Source organism: Amblyomma americanum, chromosome 9, assembly GCF_052857255.1.
Source record: "Amblyomma americanum isolate KBUSLIRL-KWMA chromosome 9, ASM5285725v1, whole genome shotgun sequence".
Taxonomy (NCBI): Eukaryota; Metazoa; Arthropoda; class Arachnida; order Ixodida; family Ixodidae; genus Amblyomma; species Amblyomma americanum.
The window spans coordinates 98,357,049-98,377,257 of record NC_135505.1 but is presented as its reverse complement, the minus strand read 5'-3'; the positions used below and the strand labels follow the sequence as shown (position 1 = coordinate 98,377,257).

The following is a 20,209-nucleotide window of genomic DNA, read 5'->3' as shown; positions in this document are numbered from 1 at the left end:
ACAACCTCAATCCAACATAGCAGATAAGTTTAACAGTTTAGTAGAGCCTATCTGGACAACCAGTCTAAAGACCCCAAATGTATGCGTGCCTAAACACCCTTGATACCTAGATAAAAGAAGAGAGGAAGATAAAAACCTGGCGGTGAAGCCAAAACTTCGAAGAGAACGAAAACGAAGACGGCCTAACAATGTATTATGAGCGATAATCTTACTAAGCAAAGGAATGAGACGTGAAACCAACAGTAACAATACATGGTTAGGCCGTCTTCGTTTTCGTTCTCTTTGAAGTTTTGGTTTCACGGTCAGGTTTTTATCTTCCCCTTTTCTTTTATCTAGGTATCAAGGGTGTTTAGGCACTCATACATTTGGGGTCTTTAGACTGGTTCTTCAGATTGGCTCTACTAAGCTGTTAAACTTATCTGTGTTGGATTGGGGTTGTGTCACGTGGTGGGCTGGCGCATTTAAAAGGAATGCTTGAAAGCGTTTTTCGAATAAAAGTTGGTAGTCTGCGCTCTTTGTGTGTACGTGTTTTTTTGCCTTTGTCCCTGTTTCTTTCGCTCAGTTTAATCATGAACGAGAAGCACCAACTAGCTCGCCAGAAAACCCTTCTTGAATTCCGCATGGTCGCCTAGTTCTGATGTGAAACACGCGCCGCTTAAAAAAAAGGAAGTGGAAGTGACAGTGATCTGGAGCTGTGACGTTTGTTGAAGGCCGTCACTGCTTCCTGTGATATATGATCGCCATCATTCACGCGTGGCAATATACTGTCATTTTTGGCGGTGAGAGATGTTTATTGAGGTGATATCTAAAAAAACAGCGTTAGTGAGGGCCGTTAAAATTGAGAAAACGAAATGAAAGACAGATGGCATGCCAGTGGTTATAGGTATATTATAAATTCATCTTACGGTAATTTATTTTTTTCTGTTGTAGAATAGTGGTTATAAATGAAAGTGACGCTTGAGAACTATTTCTCTCCGTATAATAATCAGGCAATGTTTACTTATTTTGAACGAAATAAAATTTCATCGGCACGAACGTACTGTTCTTGAGCAATATTAGTATGCTTAGGGCATATTAAAAATTCTTTTCAAACGATGCTTCAATAATATTTCTAATCACGGGCTCTAAAGTAACGATATTTTCCACGTCTTGCCTACTCCGAAAAATGAAAAACATCTGGAGAGAAAAGCTTACATGGAAGCCTACCTTTATTAGTGTCATCCTGTATTGCTGCTTCAGGTCTTCGCCCCCCATTTTCAAGGCACTGTCGAACTTGTTAAGAGCTTCCTCGCGTCGCTCCCCGAGACATCTGGAGAGCTCCTCTTCGCTCAGCCATTTACCCCCAAAGAGCACCTGAGTGTGTTGTTAGAGTGGTAGCCTAAAACTTCTTGGAATCTCTTTTGACACACTCACCTCTCTCATGCCTCGCACATAAAACGCGCCAGCTTCTGCCAGAGCAGCTGCGTTCATTGCCTTGGCAGTCGCCTAAAAATAGAAAAACCGCCTCTGAAACTGCCATGCGTGAACTGTACTTTCTCACCTCTAGCGCAGACTGAGGAGTGGGGATGTCACTCTTCTTGAAAGCCTCTCCATAGACCTGCACCAATCGCTCAATGTGATACGGATAATCAACATGCATAGCTATATACCTGAATCAAGACGCATAGTTGCTTGCAAGTGATGTTAGCACCCCTGATTCTTTTAGGATGGAGGTTTTCTGGGTGGGCGATACTCGACACAAACTCTCCTAAGTGCTGTGTGAAATTGGGCTCAGCGTCCGACAGGCAGCCATTGAAGTTCGGATCCTCCGCCACCTGCGTGAGTAGTTGATTACTATATGCACATGAGAGAGTTGCGTCGTACCTTAGTTCCTGGATGAGGCATCAGAAAGCAGATTATCTCTTCGAAGGAGGACTTAACCCCTTCGCGCAATTTGCGTAGCTCCTCAGGCGTATCTTCAGAAACCTTTAGGCACTGGTGAAGGTATTCTCGGCCCCCTTCTTCACCGAAGCTCAGCTGGTGGGAATAGCTCCAATCCCTGATCAGAAACACAAGTTTCTGGAAGGGTGCGTCGGTCACTTCCTGCAGTAAAACGGGCTTCGTGAATTTAGGGCTGCAGAGGGCCACACTGAGCATCTATAACCATGTTCCGCACCTTTTGCACCAACTTTCCATATTCGCAGAAGAACTGCAGGTGCTGGAGGTCGTCCTGGGCAATGCGTTGCGAAAGGTTGTAGATTTGGACTGAACTCAGCATTGTGCTCAGTGAGAATATCGTCGCGGATTCCTTCATTGTGGAGTTCCCGTCGAAAGTGCCCTGGGTGTCCATCAAGACCACAGCCACCTCCTGGCCTTCAGGCGTAGGCACCTGCACAGATATGTATCATGCTTCCCACCTTCTTTTATCAGTGTTGATTTGCTTACCAGGAAAATTTCATTCCAGAGTTTTATTCCCACGGTTTCTCGCTCCCATCCTCCGCGCCAGGCGAAACCATCGAGCTTCCCGTCAGACTTGAAAAGCCAGTTGCTCGTACATTGATTCAGGAGGCACCGTATAAAGAAGTTAAGCAAGAAGGACTTCCCTTTCCGAAACGCCCCAGCCACTGAGATCACAACCACAGGCTTATCCTTGACACGGTCGTCCATTAACAGTCGTTTCAAGGCTGCCACGTCGAGCTCCAAGTCTTCATGGTGCTCGGATTTGAAGAGAGGTACCGCTCGGCAAATTTCCGCTTGGTCCACCATTGCGCACCTGGAAATATTGCCTCCATCAGTAGTTATTATGGAGTGGGCATGAGGAGTTACGATTGCCAGCAACAGACTAACTTAGAACGTAGCAGTAATAGCAGTCGCTGGAAAAAAAAAACTGGAAACAACCTACACTGGCCACTGGATTTTTCATAGTTGAAGCAATGTAGGCCTCGAAGTGTGAGGAATTAATCTGCCCCCGATGCTCAATGTAGTTTCAGTATTTTGTAAATATATCGGACTCCACGCCCAGCATTACGATGTGTGTCAAGATCCTTATGCAGTACACTTATGTTACTGGAAAAAACTTTGCATTGCCATTTGTTCTCACTGCGGATCGTTTTTCGAAGTGTGCGTTCGAATAATCTTAATGCATCCGTCCAGAGGTCGAGCACTGGTCCTCCAGGTGGAGTGATGTAATCAGTTTTTAACCGACACCAGAGAGACAGGAGAACTGCCAGGTATCTACAGATGCTTTTTCATTTACTGCCCATATGAGTGCACAAATCACACTGTCGCACCCTGCAATGCTTGCTGTTCCGAATCTCCCAGCCGCGGACAGCATCAAGCTAAAATCTGTTTGTAAACCAAAGCCATAAAAAACCTAAATTGTTATTTTGGTTGTCAAGCACGAGAAAGAGAAAAGATATCCGCATTTTTCTTATACGCATACGTACCAACCTATCTCTACTAGAGCAGCTTCACTGCCTGATGCCAACTCGGCCAAACCAGTAAATGTTTTCGTGGACAGGATGTATTAAAGCGAAAATATATTCTATGCACATACACTGCTACAAAGTGTTTTGAGAAGAGATAGCGCTCCTCTCACAACAAAACTGGTCGGAGAAACTTCATGCTTGAAGGTAAACGAGGCCCAGTATTTTTACTAGAACGTGTTTGCAGGTTAGTTGGGTGCATACTGACATGGGTTAGAAATTTTAGAAATAATTAAGGCAGTAAAATGATTGAACAAATTAAGAAATGCTCTAGTTGTGTTCCTGGGTTAGATAATACAGTGGTGCTGCGCAGATGTACGACGCAGCTAGGAAGAGAGATCTTCGAAGCCCTTGTTCGTTTTAAAATGTCCCAGAAGAATATAGCATCAATGCACAGAATAAAACAATGGTCATTTGTTTCTGGTGTGTTGCACAGGCGGCAATTCGCCGTCCATGGCGCAAGCATCTCCTTAACATGAAGCCATGCCTTCACAGGCAGCGTAGACGTGTGTAGTTAAAGAATGTTTTTGCAGCAGAAGAAATGCACATCCGCGTAAAACGTTTTAAAACACTGGTGTCAGGGAACTCTAGAAAAGGTTGCTGATACTACGGTAAAGGGAAGGGAATTTGCTAGGGGTAAAGGGAATTTGTTTCTGTTGACAATAAGAACTCTCACTCTCTTCCGGTATTGTCAGGTGTTCCTCAAGGATCTGTACTCGGCCCGCTACTTTTCCTATTATACGTTAATGATTTGCCATCAAAAGTCACCTCTAATATACGCATGTTTGCTGACGACCGTGTAATTTATCGTGCAGTTTCTAAACCCGCTAACCAAGCATCTCTTCAAAGTGATCTGAATGCTGTCCAGAACTGGTGTAACCAATGGCTAATGACACTCAAACCTCATAAGTTGCAAGCTTTTGTCTGTCCATCGCCGTCATAATCCTCTTATTCGTTCCTACGTAATCTCTGATGTGTCCATAGAACCAGTTCAGTCCTACAAGTATTTAGGCGTAACACTTTCTAGTGATCTTTCCGGGAGTTTGCATGTAACTAACACAATATCATCAGCTAACAGAACGTTAGGATTCTTAAAACAACATCTTCATCACGCTCCTCAACATATAAAGTTACTAGCATATAAATCGTTCGTTAGGTCAAAGTTGGAATTCGCATCGCCAGTCCGGAATCCCCATCAAGCTTATCTCGTTAATTCTCCTGAGTCCGTGCAAAATCGCGCGGCCAGGTTTATTCACGCATCCTATGCTTATGACATTAGCGTTTCCGCCTTGAAAACGGCATCCGGTTTGTCGCCCTTATCACTCCGTCGTCGCACTTCCAGCTTATCTTTATTTCCTAAAATCTTCAATAGCCCTATGCGCACCGCTCCTTATATTCTCCCTCCCCCAGCACGCATTTCACTCCGCACCAGTCATCATTTTCACGTGGCCCGTCCCCTCTCCCGCACTGTCACCTTCGTCAATTCCTTTTTTCCCGGCACAGATGAAGACTGGAACGGCCTTTCAGGCGACATTTCCACCATCACCTGTACATCCAAATTCATTAAAAATGTAAAGAATTATGTACAATTGTAAGAATGCTTTTTTATTATCAGTTCCCACCCCATATGTAATACCCTAGTCATGGGGCCTTTAAGGAAATAAAATGAAATGAAATGCTCTGTAAGTGCCTGAGTCGTCTGCCTTCTGGAGAGGCTATACAGGTAGTCTAAATGAAAACGAACAGTGAGGAAATTGATGATGATGATTATGGATTTTTATGGCGCAAGGGCATCTACGGCCAAAAGGCGCCATGACACAAGGTATTTTTCATTCCTCAAGGTGGGTTTTAAGACCCATTTCCCAAGCATTTCACCCTAAAGAAGCCGAGCACCAGAGCAGGGAAAGCTTGTACCCATTGTATCACCGGTGGGTACCCGGCGGCACTGGGGATCGAGCCCCCCACCTCCCGCATGCGAGGCGGATGCTCAACCACTTGGCCACCGCTGCAGTCGGTGTGAGGAAATTGAAGGTGTCAGTAACTTCATTAAGGAATCCACATAAAGGCCCGTCACGAGATTGTCCCGTCGGTGCAAATAGGAAAGGCAAATGAGCACTGAGACGTCTAATAAGCAGAGCTACTAAAAAAGGTGGCTTGAGGAAACAAGCTGATGCACGAATAAGTGAAGAAGGCTAATTCCACCAGACTCTAGAGAAATAAATAGGTTATCGCGACGCATGGGTTCCCATTGGGAACACCATACAAATGTAGCAAATATTCTCCGCATCACCTGCACTTTCTTCCTCGCACAGTGGACAACCTGCAACACATAGGCAAGTTTTGCAAATAAAAAAAAATATTGCAGACTTGAGCCCGAGCCAACTCTCGCAGTTCCCTACCCATCCAAGCCTGAGTTTGTCGCCTCATGGAGACTATCTGTGAATCCCAGTAGGCTCCACAGTTGCGAATTTGGTGAAGAGGAATCCCTAGGTAGTGAAGGATACCGCAGTTCCAGCTAATGCCACCAAAATGACTTGGCGTTGTACCTCAGTGGCCCAACCAAAACACCTTGGATTTATCTAGATTAAAAGCCGCACCGGATACCTCGAAAAACGGTTCTGTCAACTGCAATGCCTCAAGCACACACTTTTTGTCAGAACAAAAAAGGGCGACATCATCTGAATAGGCTCAAATCTTAATTTAACACTGCGCCAGGGAGAAACCACTGATAGATGTGCAGTTAATAATACTGCTGCAAATGGGTCAAGATACAGGGCGAACAACAAAGGTGATAATGGACAGCCTTGGCGAACAGATAATTTCAAAGGTGTAGGTTTGGTTGGCTCTTGGTTAAAAATTAGCTTTGTGTGGAACTTCTTATAGCACAGTCTTATGCCCATAAGCAAAACATCTCAAATATTTGCATGCCCTAATACAGCAAAGAAGAAATCGTGACGCACTTCATCAAACGCCTTGGAAAGGTCAATCTGATATAGAGCTACTTGTCCGATCTCATCTGATACTGTCTCCACTACTGAACGTGCATTATAAATATGGGTTTGGATGCTGCGGCCTCTGATGCCGGAGACCTGATGCGTGCCTATTAAGTGAGTGACAACTAGCTGGACACGATTGCAAAGAACCTTTGCAAAAAGTTCGTAATCTACAATGCAGAGAGAAATTGGACGATATCCCTCAACAGTTTTCAACTGATTTGATTCTGTGCTTTTTGGAATTAATATAGTATGCCTAGAATAGAAAGCGGGGGGCAAAAAACCACCATCGTAAGAAGCCTGTAAAACCTCCATCAAGACCGGCGCTAGGCAAGTGAAAAATGTTTTATAGAACTTGCTAGTAATGCCATCTGGCCCTGGAGATTTCTGAGCCGTCAGGTCGGAAATGGCAGATTTAATTTCGTCCAAAGTGATAGGCCCGTCCACTACAGCACGCTGCTCATCGTGAAGTCGGGGCAAATATTCGAATAAGTGACTGCAATCTGGTGTCACATTTGTGCCCGCACAACCACCAAACAGCTTCCGATAATAAGAAAGCCTCGACAATACCAGTACTATGGCTGATATATTCTACATAGGCACCTGGGCTAATACTTTCTAACTCATGTAGCTCAACCAAAGTAAGGCCGAGCTCTCGAAGGTGATGCCTCTTCAAAAACGCGATTCTTGCTGAGGCTTCAATAGCACGCCACAACGGCTGAAAGTTTAATCATGAATAAAGGCGCATGTAGTGAATGCACGGGTTTCATATATTAACTCTTCCGATCCAGAAGTTTCCGCGCTTTCGCAACGTATATCCTGGCCAAACAGATCTAGGCCATCAGCAATTTTTTCTTCTGAAAAACCAGATCGAAACCGCAAGGAATGAGTAGTTAGCAATTCGTGTGCGCTTCCTTATTTAGACGATTATGAGCTGCACATGCAAACAGAAGGCCACCGAAGATGTTCGCATGCATGCTTACCTGTTTCCTTCAAGTAAAAAGATTAATTGGGGATGTTTGAATAAAACATTCTTTACAGCCCGCTCTGTTGGATTGGCAACGAAAAGTCAGAAATTAGTCTTGAATCACACGCCTCTAAAAAAATCTGGCTCTCCTTGTTTTCTCGGGAACCTTGATCGTGCAAGTAGGAACCGCCCATGAGATAAGGCCGGTGGTCAGCCATGCGCCGTTATTCAGTGGAGTTGGCGTGTTCTTCAATGGACGTGGATGCTGCCCAGCCCTTTCGTTCAGATACAAAAGGAAAGAAAAATAATTTCATGGCTCATCATCCCGAAATCATTCAGGCTATGAACAGATCACAGTGGAGTCCTTCGAATTTGTGTGGATCACTGGGGTCTCCAACGTACGGCGACTCCGGCCAGCAAAACGTGTTTTGTATATCGCCGCCATCGAAACACAGCAGCCGCGGCAGGGGGTAACCTGCTAACTTTATATCGGCAGCGGAAAGCTAACGTCACTTAGCCCCAACAGCGCGTACATATTGTATACATAAGGAGCAACACGGGCACAAGCAGGATAGTTTATATTCGTCATTTCCTGCAGTTTATTTCTGACAGACAACATTTTCTTGTTTCCGTCTCCCCAATTGTTAAATGCGATCATTCGCATACAACTTAGGTCCATTCTGCATTTTCCCGCAGAGCTCCATTTCATCAATAAAAAGCACTACATTGCCTAGGTTTTCCGGCTTTGCGTCACCATTAAAAGCATGAAAGTCCAGCTTTTTGCCTTTTTTAAATCCTCGGCAGACAACCTATAGCCTGCAGAGTGGCTCGTGGCATATAACGAAGAGAGCACTTTATTATCCGAGTTCCTAATTCCTTAGACCAAAAAAAAAAAAAACTCTACCCTTCTTTGCCCATTTTTAAAGTTTCTGGAAGGAAATATAGGCTCTTTTTGCCTTTAAGGACACGCTATACAGCGAAAATGCCTTGAAGAAAAAAAGAACTGCCAAATTGAACTATAAGCCTCATTTTCTATTACGGCATGACCAAGTAATGGCTGAACAATTCCAGAGTTCTTAACGCATGTTTCTGGCTGCGAGTGCATGGAAGCATGTGCAGGTTAAAGTCACACGCGAGCCTTCCTGGTGCTTGTAACTATCGATTTCACACAGCAGTCGCAATGAATCCCTGTTTTCTGGACACGTTTTTGCTTGCGCGTGAATATAATCGGCATGAGCATAGAATGTACGCCACTGCGAATTGTTTCACGGGCATTAATAAACAGCTAAGGTTATCACAGCCTCAAGACATATATGAAGACTGATTTCGGATCGGAATTTCTTAAGTTAAAACGCGAAGTAGGTATGCCTTTCATATTTCTTCTTTTTATGCAGCCAATACCGGCTACAGCGATTTCAAGAACTCAATTGCGTTCAGGCCAACGAGTGCATAGGGGAAACAAGACAGTAGAAGTAAATATAGAACATATGTAAGATAGAAAGGGCAGTAGAAAACACCTGATCTTTTCCGCCTTCACTGATGGAGAACTGATTACGCCACGCAGTATAATTTTCGCAGAGACGAAATGTCATTGTGCCCACAGCCGTGTGATAGGCCGACACTGCACTGTTTTTTGGACGATGCCAGCCATGTGACAGCCTGCAGAGAAGTGTGATTGGCGGCTATTTTGGGGCACGACTTGTGAGAAAGAGCATTTTTGCGACATTCTATTCTTTCTCGTCATCCCTTTAGCGCCCTGATAATTAAGTACTTCAAATTTTTCTTTTAAGGAAAAAGAAAGATGCCATGTGAACAAAGATTCCCGTACGCTCTATCTTTGGGCACTCGCTCCTAAGCAAAAAATAAGGCCAGCGCAGATTTAAGAAGGCCATGCTACATTGTTAACAAGACAACCAAATATTTCTCTTAAAAAATGGTTTGTACGCTGACAATACTTGTAAATACTACGGCAATATTTAGTGAAATATCTAAGCGGTGATCGATAAATAAACTGACACGAAATACAACAAAAGCCAAGACATCATCAACAGCCTGACTACGCCCACTGCTGGGCAAAGTCCTCTCCCATGGCTCTCCAACTAACCCTGTCCTTTGCCAGCTGCGTCCACTGTGTGGCCGCAAACTTCATCTCATGCGCCCACTTACCTTTCTGCCGCCCCCTGTTACGCTTGCCTTATCTTGGGATCCACTGCGTTACACTTAAGGACCAGCGGGTATCTTTTTTTTTATGGGGCTTAATTTCGATCACGTGGGTTCTTTCACCTGCGCTGACATTGCACAGCACACGGGTTTGTTCCCCCACTCACTCCACCCGCCTCCGGTCTATCAGCGTTACTATTTTTTTTCCATGCCTCGCGGCGTTGTCCTTAACTGAAGCTGAACCTTCTTCGTTAGCCGCCACGTTTTTGTCCAATAGGTGAGTGCTGGTGAGATACAAATTTTATGTACTTTTCTCTTGAGGGATTTGGTAAATATCCATTCATCATCTGACAAAAACTGCCATATGCGTTCCACCCCATTTTTATTCGTCTAGTTATTTCCTTCTCATGATCCGGATCAGCGGTCGCTCACCACAGGTATTAGCACTTTATCAAGCTAAACACAAATTCCGGCATCTCAGTGAATCTTTTATGAGATATTGAATATTAAAAAGCACAAGACCTTACAGTTGTGCTAACTATTCTGCTTCAAAAAGAAGGGGTCATTGAGCGAAGACAATTAATCGCTATCGTTATGCTTGCCACTTCAAGCCAACTGGGGATATATTCAAGCCAAATGAGGTTCCGAGGCTGCCCTGAAGGACTGCAAAAATTTGAAAAGCGTTGACGTACTTGAAGCGATAGAACGCACAGGGCTGGACACCTCGCGCACTTGAACCAGCGACTCCGCCAAACCCTGCCGACTGCTCTCCGCAGAATGACGCGGAAGAAACGCGCGTAAAGTGGGATATGTGTTTCAGTCGAGGCGTTGCCTTAATGCGCGTGAAAATGTAGTTCCGAAGATCCTAACACAAGCAGCTCTTGGAATTTACAAAAACGGAATGAGATCGCTTCTCAGACGAACGCAAAATCTCCGTTCAGCTATGAAGCTCTTTAGGAAAGAGCAGCAAAAAACAACCACTAAACACTCGCCAGCTGCACAACCAGAAAGCAGTTCCGAGCAGTGTTCAAACGCCGTCGCAACCACACAGGATAAACGGCAAGAGGAGGGACTTGTTTTCAGATAAGAAAAGAGCAGACGCTCGGCTTCGCCTCTAGTGCAACCGTCTGCCGCCAGTGCATTGCACCCAAATGCTCCGAGGGCGTCGATAAGAGAGGGATTACTGATTTAGTGCATTTGGATCTGTAGTGCAGATAGCACTCGCAGAGCAGTCATGAAATGTTACTATGCAGTTTAAAATAGATTCAAATACCCCAGCTTGTGCTTAGTAGTCGAGACGGTAGACGGGACTTGTTGGTTACAAATTCTAGCATGCTCTGTTGAAATATCATGGAATACGAACTGGCCCGTCAGCTTACCCTGTTACAAAGTAAGTTTGGTGTTTCAGTGCCCTCGAGACATGGCTATCCTTTCGGAGCCCCAGAAAATGATGCATAAATCCTTACAGCAACGGCGAAGACTGTGCCCGCGTGCGACAGCCATTCATGTGAAAGTGGACTACAAGTGGCGGCTCTACCGTTATGACTGCAGCCATACTGCACTAGATCAATGCTGAATGTGTCTGCCTTGGTTCATGCATCAAAGAACTGTAGCAAGAACCAGAAACGGCACAGAACTTAACAATAATTTGGCGGCTCGCATACGTAAAAGCAAGTGCTATACACATGGCTGCGTGATTCTTGTCGCCTTTCTTAAAGTTCTGCTGTATTTCTGCACCTTAGATATGTATTTCTCTCGATTCCTTGTACCTAGTCCCGCTTGTTTGTGTCACGCTGGTGGCGTTTTTGCCTCAATACTCTTATTTTTAGTACTTTGCGTTTTATAGCTATTATCTAGAGTTTTTCTTCGTTGGAGTGCCCTATGCAATACTCGCAAGGGCCCTTAGGTTATCAGCAAAAAATAAATATAAAAATAAAAGGAGCTCACCTACATTTGAAGAAGTGGCGAGGAGAAATAACCACCAACTTCCACCAACTGGACCGTGTGCTAAACGTACGCGCCAATTCGGCGAGGTCGTGTTTTGTTTAGATTTGCTACGCTTGTGACGGCTCCGGTTTCTTTGCAAAACAAATTGCAGCCGACGCTGTGTTTGCCGCGCTGTTTTTCTGACCAATTTCTTCTGCTGACGAGTGAAATAATTTATTGTAGCTTTATAGTTTCTTTCCGGTCCCAGAAAATACGTGCTTGAAGGTCTATAGATACCGTCAACCAGGAACATCCGTCCAATTCCCAGCGCCTCCGAGCAGCGCATATCGAGATAGCCTTTTGTCGCCACCGAAAATACGCCGTCGCCTTATCAGTAGGAGCACCGTGGCAAGTGATGAATCGCTATCGCTCAGACGGCGCCGAGGGACAGCGTCTCTAGCGTATCACTCAACCGACGCTTTTTGCCGCGTGGCTTAACCTTCTAACACTCGGCTGCCTAGAACAGGGAATGTAAACTGGCAAGAAGTGCCCTGGCTTGGGCCACATCTCCGTGGTTTGTGCTAGTTGGTTCATAGCTGTAGTTGTGTTCTTGTGCCTCTCTCGTCCTTGTTCCTTTCGCGCTGTCCTGACATTAACTACAGCTGTAAACTGGCAACCCAGCGGCCAAACAACGAATCCTAGGCGCTTATCACACCCTTTTAGATGCCAGCCCTACTTTCATGAGTCGGGCCTTTCGCTTGTATTTACATGTCTATATGTTTTCAACCATTCATTTACCTATGCCATCCGTCAGTTACCTATGCCATCCGCCTGCTTTTTAGTGCGCTAGCACTTATAGTGGCCATTCCCCGCCTTTGGGCGTTGTGTGCGTCTTTCTGTCTGTCTCAAGCCGGTTTTGTGGCAGGCTGCTCAGCTTGCCACCGGGTATTGAGCAACCTGCCCACTGTCAGGCAGCACCCATTTAATCGTGAGACGCTGCTCGGGAAGATCAACTTGGGTCGCAACCCAAACCAAGCAGCCCACGTCCCCTGATGGCAACACCTGCCATAGCATCTGCCTTGTGCCACTTCTCACCTGCCCAGCGGGTAGCTTACTTGCCAAGGTGCAGCCGATTGTAACCAGCGAGAACTTGGGGCGCTAATTTGGCGGCACCGCCCCCAGGCGCACCGACCTAAGCGTAATGAGCAGCAGCGGTTAGGAGGAGAATGTGACTCGAATGATGCTTGCGCAGTAGGTAAACGGAAAACGTGGGGTGGTAATTAGGTGGTAACCTGGTGCCACCTAGTAGGTCGTAGCTCCAACCGGCAATTGACGTCATGTTAGCGCATGTATCTGCATTTCGCCTATTTACGCAAATCAGCTGACATTTTTTCATTGATCTTTCCCTTTCCTTCTCGCGGGGGCCACATTTCTGCTTGGGGGGAAAAATTTCTGTTTCATGCACGGGGCCTCATACAGCCTATCGGCTTGGCGGATCTCTGTGTGGAAGCGCCAGAAGTCTCGCTATTAACGCCGTTTCCAAACGCAGAGCACATAAATTCGACTCGTTTGCTTGAAATATCATGTTTGGGCGAATACGCAGCTCGAGCTAGATCTTGGAGAACTATTTTGCAGAATGGGTCTCTGGGAGAATTTAGCTTCTTGGGCGGAGGGAGACAGAGCTACGGCGGCGGAAAACTCCCGCCTCTTCCACTTTTTGCTCGGCGCTCGTGACTCCACCTAGAAGCGGTGTGGGGCACATTGCACGCAGCCGGTATTGAAGTGCGCACGCTCTGAAGTCCTCGTTGTTTCTACCCTACAAGTAAGTCGACGCTTTTGAGTTCGGTGTATAATGCCACGCAGGAGCCTGGTAACGTAGAAGAGTCGAGGTGCGTGCTAGTTGGTTGTTCATGCTTTTTAAAACGGCACAGTGCGAGCGTACGAAGACACTAGGGACACAGAGGGCGCTTAATTTATGGTAGGTTTATAGCAGAAATGAACATACCTGTAAGCATGCTTGATGCGCGACAGACGGGAAAATAAATATAATTCTTTAGTTGTTTCACATTTTACGACGTATAAAATGCGCAACAGCAGACAAGGACATGAAAGAGCACACACGAGCGCTAACTTGCAACAGTTTATTGCGGGAGAGGGCCTGTAGATATATATTACATGGCGATACATTGCGCAAGCGAGGCAGACCGTCAATTGTTAGTGGCATCTGAGGTAATCTAATTCCTTACGAGATAGCCCAACAGAGGGTTTCGCTATGCACTTATCATCTAAACTATCTTTCATTTCTGCTTCAATTATTTCTCGCGTGAGTTTGCAAGTGTTTTTGGCAGTGACCGTGCATGCTTGAAAAAAGAGGTTTACACTCGGATTCGCATTTTATGCAGTGCGCATCTAAAAAACCACCTTTATTTACTTTAACATTATAACGATGTTCACGAAGGCGCTCATTTAAGCACCTTCCACTTTGACCTACATACTTCTTTCCATAGGTCAATGGTATGCTGTACACAATGGATTCCGTACATTTAATGAACTTAGTTTGATGATTCATCTTGCACCCACTTTTTGTAGCAGATCCTGGTCTTGTCAATTTGCAAAGTTTCTGAAGCTTCTCTGGAGCTGAAAAAATGACTTTAAATTTGGCCCGTTGTCCAATCTTCTTCAAGCGGTGGGACAAGCCGTGAGTGACGGAATCACAGCCAGTTTCTGTTCGTTCAGTGAATGGGACGGTGGCAGAACATGAGGGTAACACATCTCCTTTAGAAGCGTTTCGGCAACACTTACAAGGATATGCTTAGGAAAACCGGCTTCAATTAGCCTCTGTACTTGTTGAGCAAAACGTTCGGTCATTAGTTGAGAGCAGGATTTTTTTTCATGTCATATGTAAAGCATAACTTGGCAATGTCCCTCTTGGCAAGTTTGGAGTGCGCAGAGTCGTACGAGAGCAGTGCCTTGTTGGCACGTGGTTCGTATTTCCAGTAAATCTGATCGTCTTGAAATAAAAGCCTGATATCAAGGAAGCGGAGACTGTCCTCTGATGGCAATTCATGGGTAATGATAAGAGGCGATTAGTCTGTACGTACTACGTTTAGTGTGTTAGTGACAAGTGATTCGAAGGACCCAAAATCACAGTCAAGGAATATTAAATAATCGTCAACATATCTAAATGTTTTTGTTACTTTTGAGTTAGCAAGGCGGCTACAAAGGCCTCTGTCAATTTTGGCTAGAAATAAATCACAAATGCCGGGTGCAATGCTTCGGGTACGTCGAGCATTGGCTTCATAGAACTTTTAAGCTTTTACCTTCGGTCCACTTTTATTCAATGGGACAGACTGCCATTTCTGCAGAAATAGGGTATATGCATGGGGTTGTGCATTGCAACCTCTCTGTTGGGTCTTTTTACCGGCCTCCTAGTTCTTGTAATCCGGAATTATTTACCGAGCTATCAAACTTCCTAACTACCGTAAATACTAAATATATATTTGGGGGTGACTTTAAGATGCCTGCTGTTGAGTGTAAAATGGGAAGCCTGTGTTCGCAGGTTGTACTGCCCTATCTGTAACCTTTTCAGAGTTTATTACAACTAATGACTTAACCCAATACGCGTCCGAATGCACGCGCGAGATCATTTTTTCTGCCAGCACTTTGGATATGTTTTTCGCTAGCTCTGAGTCGTTGATCGAAAATGTAGCCGCCATCCCTGGTGTCATAAAGATTGCGTTTTTGCCACGTGTAGTGCCGCTTTAGTTAGATCAGCCCATATATATTGAAGCGGAAGACGACGACCAGACTAAGCGAGTGAACGGGTGGACGAAGATGACAACGAAGTTCTGACAGTGTTCTTAGTGCCGTTCGTAGCTTTTCCTTCGCTGGTGTACATAGCTGTAAATATATTCTTTCCCGCAACATATTTGGTGGAGGTGCGCCTTTCACCTACGTCTACCAACGACGGAGCTCCAAAGCGGCCGACAGCTGCCTTCGCTCATCATGACCCAGGACGCCTGCCAGCAAACGTCACCATCGGCCATGCCTTCACCCGTTCTTTCTGCTCCTCGTGACCCTGGGACATTTTCTGGCACCGACAACGTTGACGTGGACGACTGGATCCAGATGTATGAACGCGTGAGTACATACAACCGCTAGGATCCAACCCTTATTCTCGCCAATGTCATTTTCTACCTAAAAGACACCGCCCGAGTCTGGTACGAGACTCACGAAGATGACTTGACCAGCTGTGACGTCTGCAAGCAGAAACTGCGCGACCTGTTTGGACGGCCGCTCGGCCGAACACTCGCCGCTAAGAGGGACCTTGCATCCCGAGCTCAAACTTGTACGGAATCCTATGTTTCGTACATTCAGGACGGGTTGGCCCTTTGCAACAAAGTTGACAATAACATGCCCGAATCTGACAAAGTGGGTCACGTGTTGAAAGGGATCGCCGACAATGCCTTCAACCTGCTCGTCTAAAAGAATTGCACTACAGTCGACGACATAATTAAGGAATGTCGCTGCTTCGAGGAAGCTAAAAGCAGTCATATTAGCCAGCCGTACACACGCCTCCCCAACACGGCTGCCACTTCCTCATGTGAAGCCCTGCTGCACCGGCAAACTCCTGCGCCTCCAGAAAATGTGACCCGCATCATTCGACGCGAACTCGAAGCCATGACCCCTGCCTCCCTGCACCTACGTGATGGTGACAACCACTTGCCCACCATCTCTATGGTACAAGCCATTGTCCGTCAAGTGCTTGCAAATCTTGGCCTCCAACCCGTCAGCTCCGTACGTCCTTCATCCCCACCCGACATCACTGCGATTGCTCCTACTTCGCTCCACGTCGACGTAACCCTAACGACTGGCGGACACCCGACGACAGGCCCATTTGTTTCCTCTGCCACCGCATTGGCCACATCTCCAGTCACTGTCGTAATTATTGGTCCCGTCGTAGCGCATACAATCCTCTCAGCTTTCACCGCAACGACGAACAGCCCAGCCACTTCACGGCCCCTCCAGCCCGGCAGAGTGCTACAGTCAACGGCCAGTTTTCCCGCCCCAGCCGCTCCCCGTCCCCCCTGCGTTGGCAGTCTCGTTCGCCCCTTAGCCGTCGCTCCTCTCCTGGCCCCTACGTACGCTCGCAAGCGGAAAATTAGACACTGCAGTGTCTGGAGGTGATGCTGCAGTACAGCCCCAGTCCCAAAATCCTCGCTTAGCCCTCCTCGCCCACCAAAATTTGCTCGCTATTCAAGTAGATGGAGTCCCTGTGAAAGTCCTGATCGATACGGGCGCGCACGTGTCCGTCATGAGTTCAACCCTCCGACGCCGCCTCAGAAATGTACTCACCCCTGCACCCACAGCCATTCTCCGCGGATGGATGGATGGATGGAAGGTAGGAGCATCCCCTTTGAAACGTGGCAGTGGTTGTTGCCACTATGCTGAGTTTTTTTCCTTTATTTTTGTTTACTCTCCTGTAAGTTGTTACTACAATTCGCCTTTTCCTTTAAAAAAAACAACGTCTTCCTACACTTTAAAACTTACGTCACCCCTCTGCTTTTGTACCACCAATCCTCCAATCGCTCTTTGTTAATTTCCACCGCAGATTTATTTACATGACTATTGTTATCTCTAAACTCTAAAGCCTCAGGAAGAGTGACTGTGTCTGCATCGACATCGGAATGAATACCATCACATTTTAGAATGAGGTGTTCTATTGTTTCTACCGATTTACCACACACAGCACATGTGTCATCTTCTTCGTTAAATTTCTTTTTGTAGCTGCGCGTTCTAAGACACCCTGACCTAGCTTCAAAGAGGAGGGCACTGCCTCTTGAGTTATCATAAAACGTTTCCTTCCTGATCTGTCTTTTCCAGCATCGATATAGTTCTACACTATGCTTCTTTTCCATTGAATATATCCAATTTTACCTTCGACGTTTTTAACCTGTCGTTTAATACTCTTTCTCTCTCCTTCCTAGTCTTTGGCAAACTTACTGGCCAGCTTTCTAGTTCGTTTCCGCCACTGTGTGTCAACGCTCTTTCTGTACAGGTATTTAAATACCTTAGCTGCCCACCGGTTATCATCCAATTTCCTCAGGCGTTCTTCGTATACTACTTTACTCTGAGCTTCTCGTGCTTAGAACGTTGCCCAACCCATATCCCCCTGTACTGCCTCGTTTGTGGTTTTCCCGTGGGCACCCAGTGCTAATCTTCCGACAGTTCTCTGATTTACTTCTAATCGCGACTGAACTTCAGCCCTTAAGCATAGAACCGCCTTCCCGAAAGTAAGCCCCGGTACCATTATTCCTTTCCAAATACCTCTGAGGACTTCATACCTGTTGTACCCCCCCAATGCCCTATGTTTCATTATCCCGGCATCTCTTCGCCCTTTTGCTATGAGAGACTTTTCGTGCTTTTCTGTGTACATATGCCCGTTGTTTACCCATACCCCGAGATATTTGTATTCGGCCACTCGGGGTATTTCATGGCCTTGTATTGTATGCTCCTGACCAGTTGTGCCGTTGAAAACCATCACACCTGACTTAGTTGCGCTAAAACTGAAACCTAGACTGTCTCCTTCGTCTCCACAGCAATTCACCAAAGTTTGCAAACCTTCCTGGCTATCTGCTAAGAGTACAATATCGTCCGCATACATTAAACCCTGTAGTCGTTGCTCAACAACCTTTCCGCCTAATGTGTATGACAGATCATAACCTAGATTGCTTCCTTGTAGCCTTCTTTCCATACTTATCATATAAAGCATGATCAACAGCGGTGATTGAGGACAACCTTGCCTTAATCCTTTGTGTATCTGGACAGTTGTACTGTTAATTGCTTCCCATGTTATTTCAACTTCATTTTCTCGATATATTTCCTGTAGAAAATTAATTACCTCATGACTGACACCTTCACCTTTTAATATGTTCCACAGGAGTTCCCTGTTCACGTTGTCGTATGCACCGCTTATGTCCAAATACAGAGGTCTGTTTTCCGCCTTAGCTATTTCTATGCAATGGGTAAGCACGAACAGGCAATCATCTAAGCGCCTACCACTTCTGAACCCGTTCTGAAGTTCTCCGAGTATTCTATTACTTTCTACTCATGACTGCATTTTTATTTTCGCCGCCTGCATCGCCAGACTGTATGTAACTAATGTTATCGTAATCGGTCGGAAGGATTTTATGTTCGTCTCATTGCCTTTTCCTTTATGAATCAAATTCATTTTACCCTGTTTCCAGCTGCGCGGAATTTGCTGATTCGTTATGACTGCCTCCAATACTTTTATCAGCGTTTCCTTGCCTCTTGGGCCAAATTCATTAATTAGCTTGATTGGAATTTTGTCGATCCCTGCGGACGTACATCTTGGAATATTTGCTTACGCCTTTTTCAAGTTAAGATTCGTCAGTTCCACGCTGTTTTCTATTGTGCGTTCCTGTGTTGCTCCCTCATTTGGGGTGATTACTCTATTGCCTTTCTTAAATGACTCAGCTAAAACTGATGAAATGTAGTTCACAGCGTCATATTCCTCTAAACATTTTCCTTTGCATCGTGAATCTGTTCCTGCTTTCTGTGATTCGCTTTGCCCAGCCAGCTTATATGGTTCCAGAATTTTCTTGGCCCCCCTTTAGTTGCATCGCGAACTTCAGCCAGCAAGCGATCAGAGGACTGCTTTATTTTAGCCTGGACGAGGACCCGCACTTGCTGTTTCTTTTGTCGATAAGATTCCCATTTTCGGCCTATTTCCTCTTCAGATAACTGCGCCCTTTTTGCTTCTCTGTGTTCCCGTGATGCCAACCGTCGTTGTTCGATGGCCTCCCTAATTTCCTTATTCCACCAACTTCGTGGCTTCCACTTTCCCCTCCATCGGTTTACTCCTTTTACTTGTTTTATTTTTGTACTAACGAGGAGTTCCAACTTTTTATAATCCCACTTTTTCATGGGGTGTGTCTCTATTGCTTCCTCTATGCACGCCGCTATTTGCGCTATTTGTTAATAATAATTGGTTTTGGGGGAAAGGAAATGGCGCAATATCTGTCTCATATATCGTTAGACACCTGAACCGCGCCGTAAGAGAAGGGACAAGGGAGGGAGTGAAAGAAGAAGGGAAGAAGGAGGTGCCGTAGTGGAGGGCTCCAGAATAATTTCTACCACCTGGGGATCTTTAACGTGTATTGACATCGCATAGCACACGGGCGCCTTAGCGTTTTTCCTCCATAAAAACGCAGCCGTCGCGGTCGGGTTCGAACCTGGGAACTCCGGATCAGTAGTCGAGCGCCCTAACCACTGAGCCACCGCGGCGGGTACACGCTATTTGTTCGTCATTTAATTTTCCGCACTCTGTTTGACTCCCCTTCATTTCTCTTCTGAGCAGGGCTCCAAACTGTAGACTAATACGTTTATGATCACTACCGAGACTGTACTTCCCCTCTTCGTCTATTTCCAACATTGCGAGCTTGCTATATATCCCCTGCGAGATTAACCAGTAGTAAATGGTCGTTTGCCTGTTACGGGATTCCCACGTGATTTGTCCCTAACACTTAGTTTCTCTATTTACAATAACTAGGTTGTGTCGCTCACAGAAGTCTAGCATCAACTTCCCGTTATAATCTGTGTATCTATCCAGATCCTCGATGTGGCCATTCATGTCCCCCAACAGAATAATATTGTCGCCTTCTCCAAACTGCTTTATA

The 20,209-nt window shown here is 45.7% G+C and overlaps 1 protein-coding gene and 1 pseudogene across 5 annotated transcripts in view; one reads left to right on the top strand and one right to left on the bottom strand.

Moving 5' to 3' along the window:
• Positions 1 to 11,671, bottom strand: part of LOC144103839 (atlastin-1-like) — a 30,805-nt gene extending 19,134 nt beyond the window's left edge. The window contains exons 1-8 of one of the 4 annotated variants that reach the window (XM_077636541.1): positions 11,532 to 11,671; positions 2,425 to 2,752; positions 2,156 to 2,368; positions 1,864 to 2,082; positions 1,650 to 1,814; positions 1,541 to 1,597; positions 1,414 to 1,485; positions 1,207 to 1,353 (exon numbers count right to left, since the gene is read on the bottom strand). In XM_077636541.1, coding sequence (XP_077492667.1) covers positions 1,207 to 1,353; positions 1,414 to 1,485; positions 1,541 to 1,597; positions 1,650 to 1,814; positions 1,864 to 2,082; positions 2,156 to 2,368; positions 2,425 to 2,745 — 1,194 coding nt within the window. In that variant the 5' untranslated portion in view covers positions 2,746 to 2,752; positions 11,532 to 11,671. Of the gene's footprint in view, positions 1 to 1,206; positions 1,354 to 1,413; positions 1,486 to 1,540; positions 1,598 to 1,649; positions 1,815 to 1,863; positions 2,083 to 2,155; positions 2,369 to 2,424; positions 2,753 to 10,276; positions 10,429 to 11,531 lie in introns of those variants that run through there. The other 3 variants (XM_077636542.1, XM_077636539.1, XM_077636540.1) reach the window with 3 other exon arrangements.
• The window catches only part of LOC144103840 (atlastin-1-like), a 93,646-nt pseudogene that overhangs the window by 28,185 nt on the left and 45,252 nt on the right, over positions 1 to 20,209 (top strand). The window lies entirely within an intron of this gene.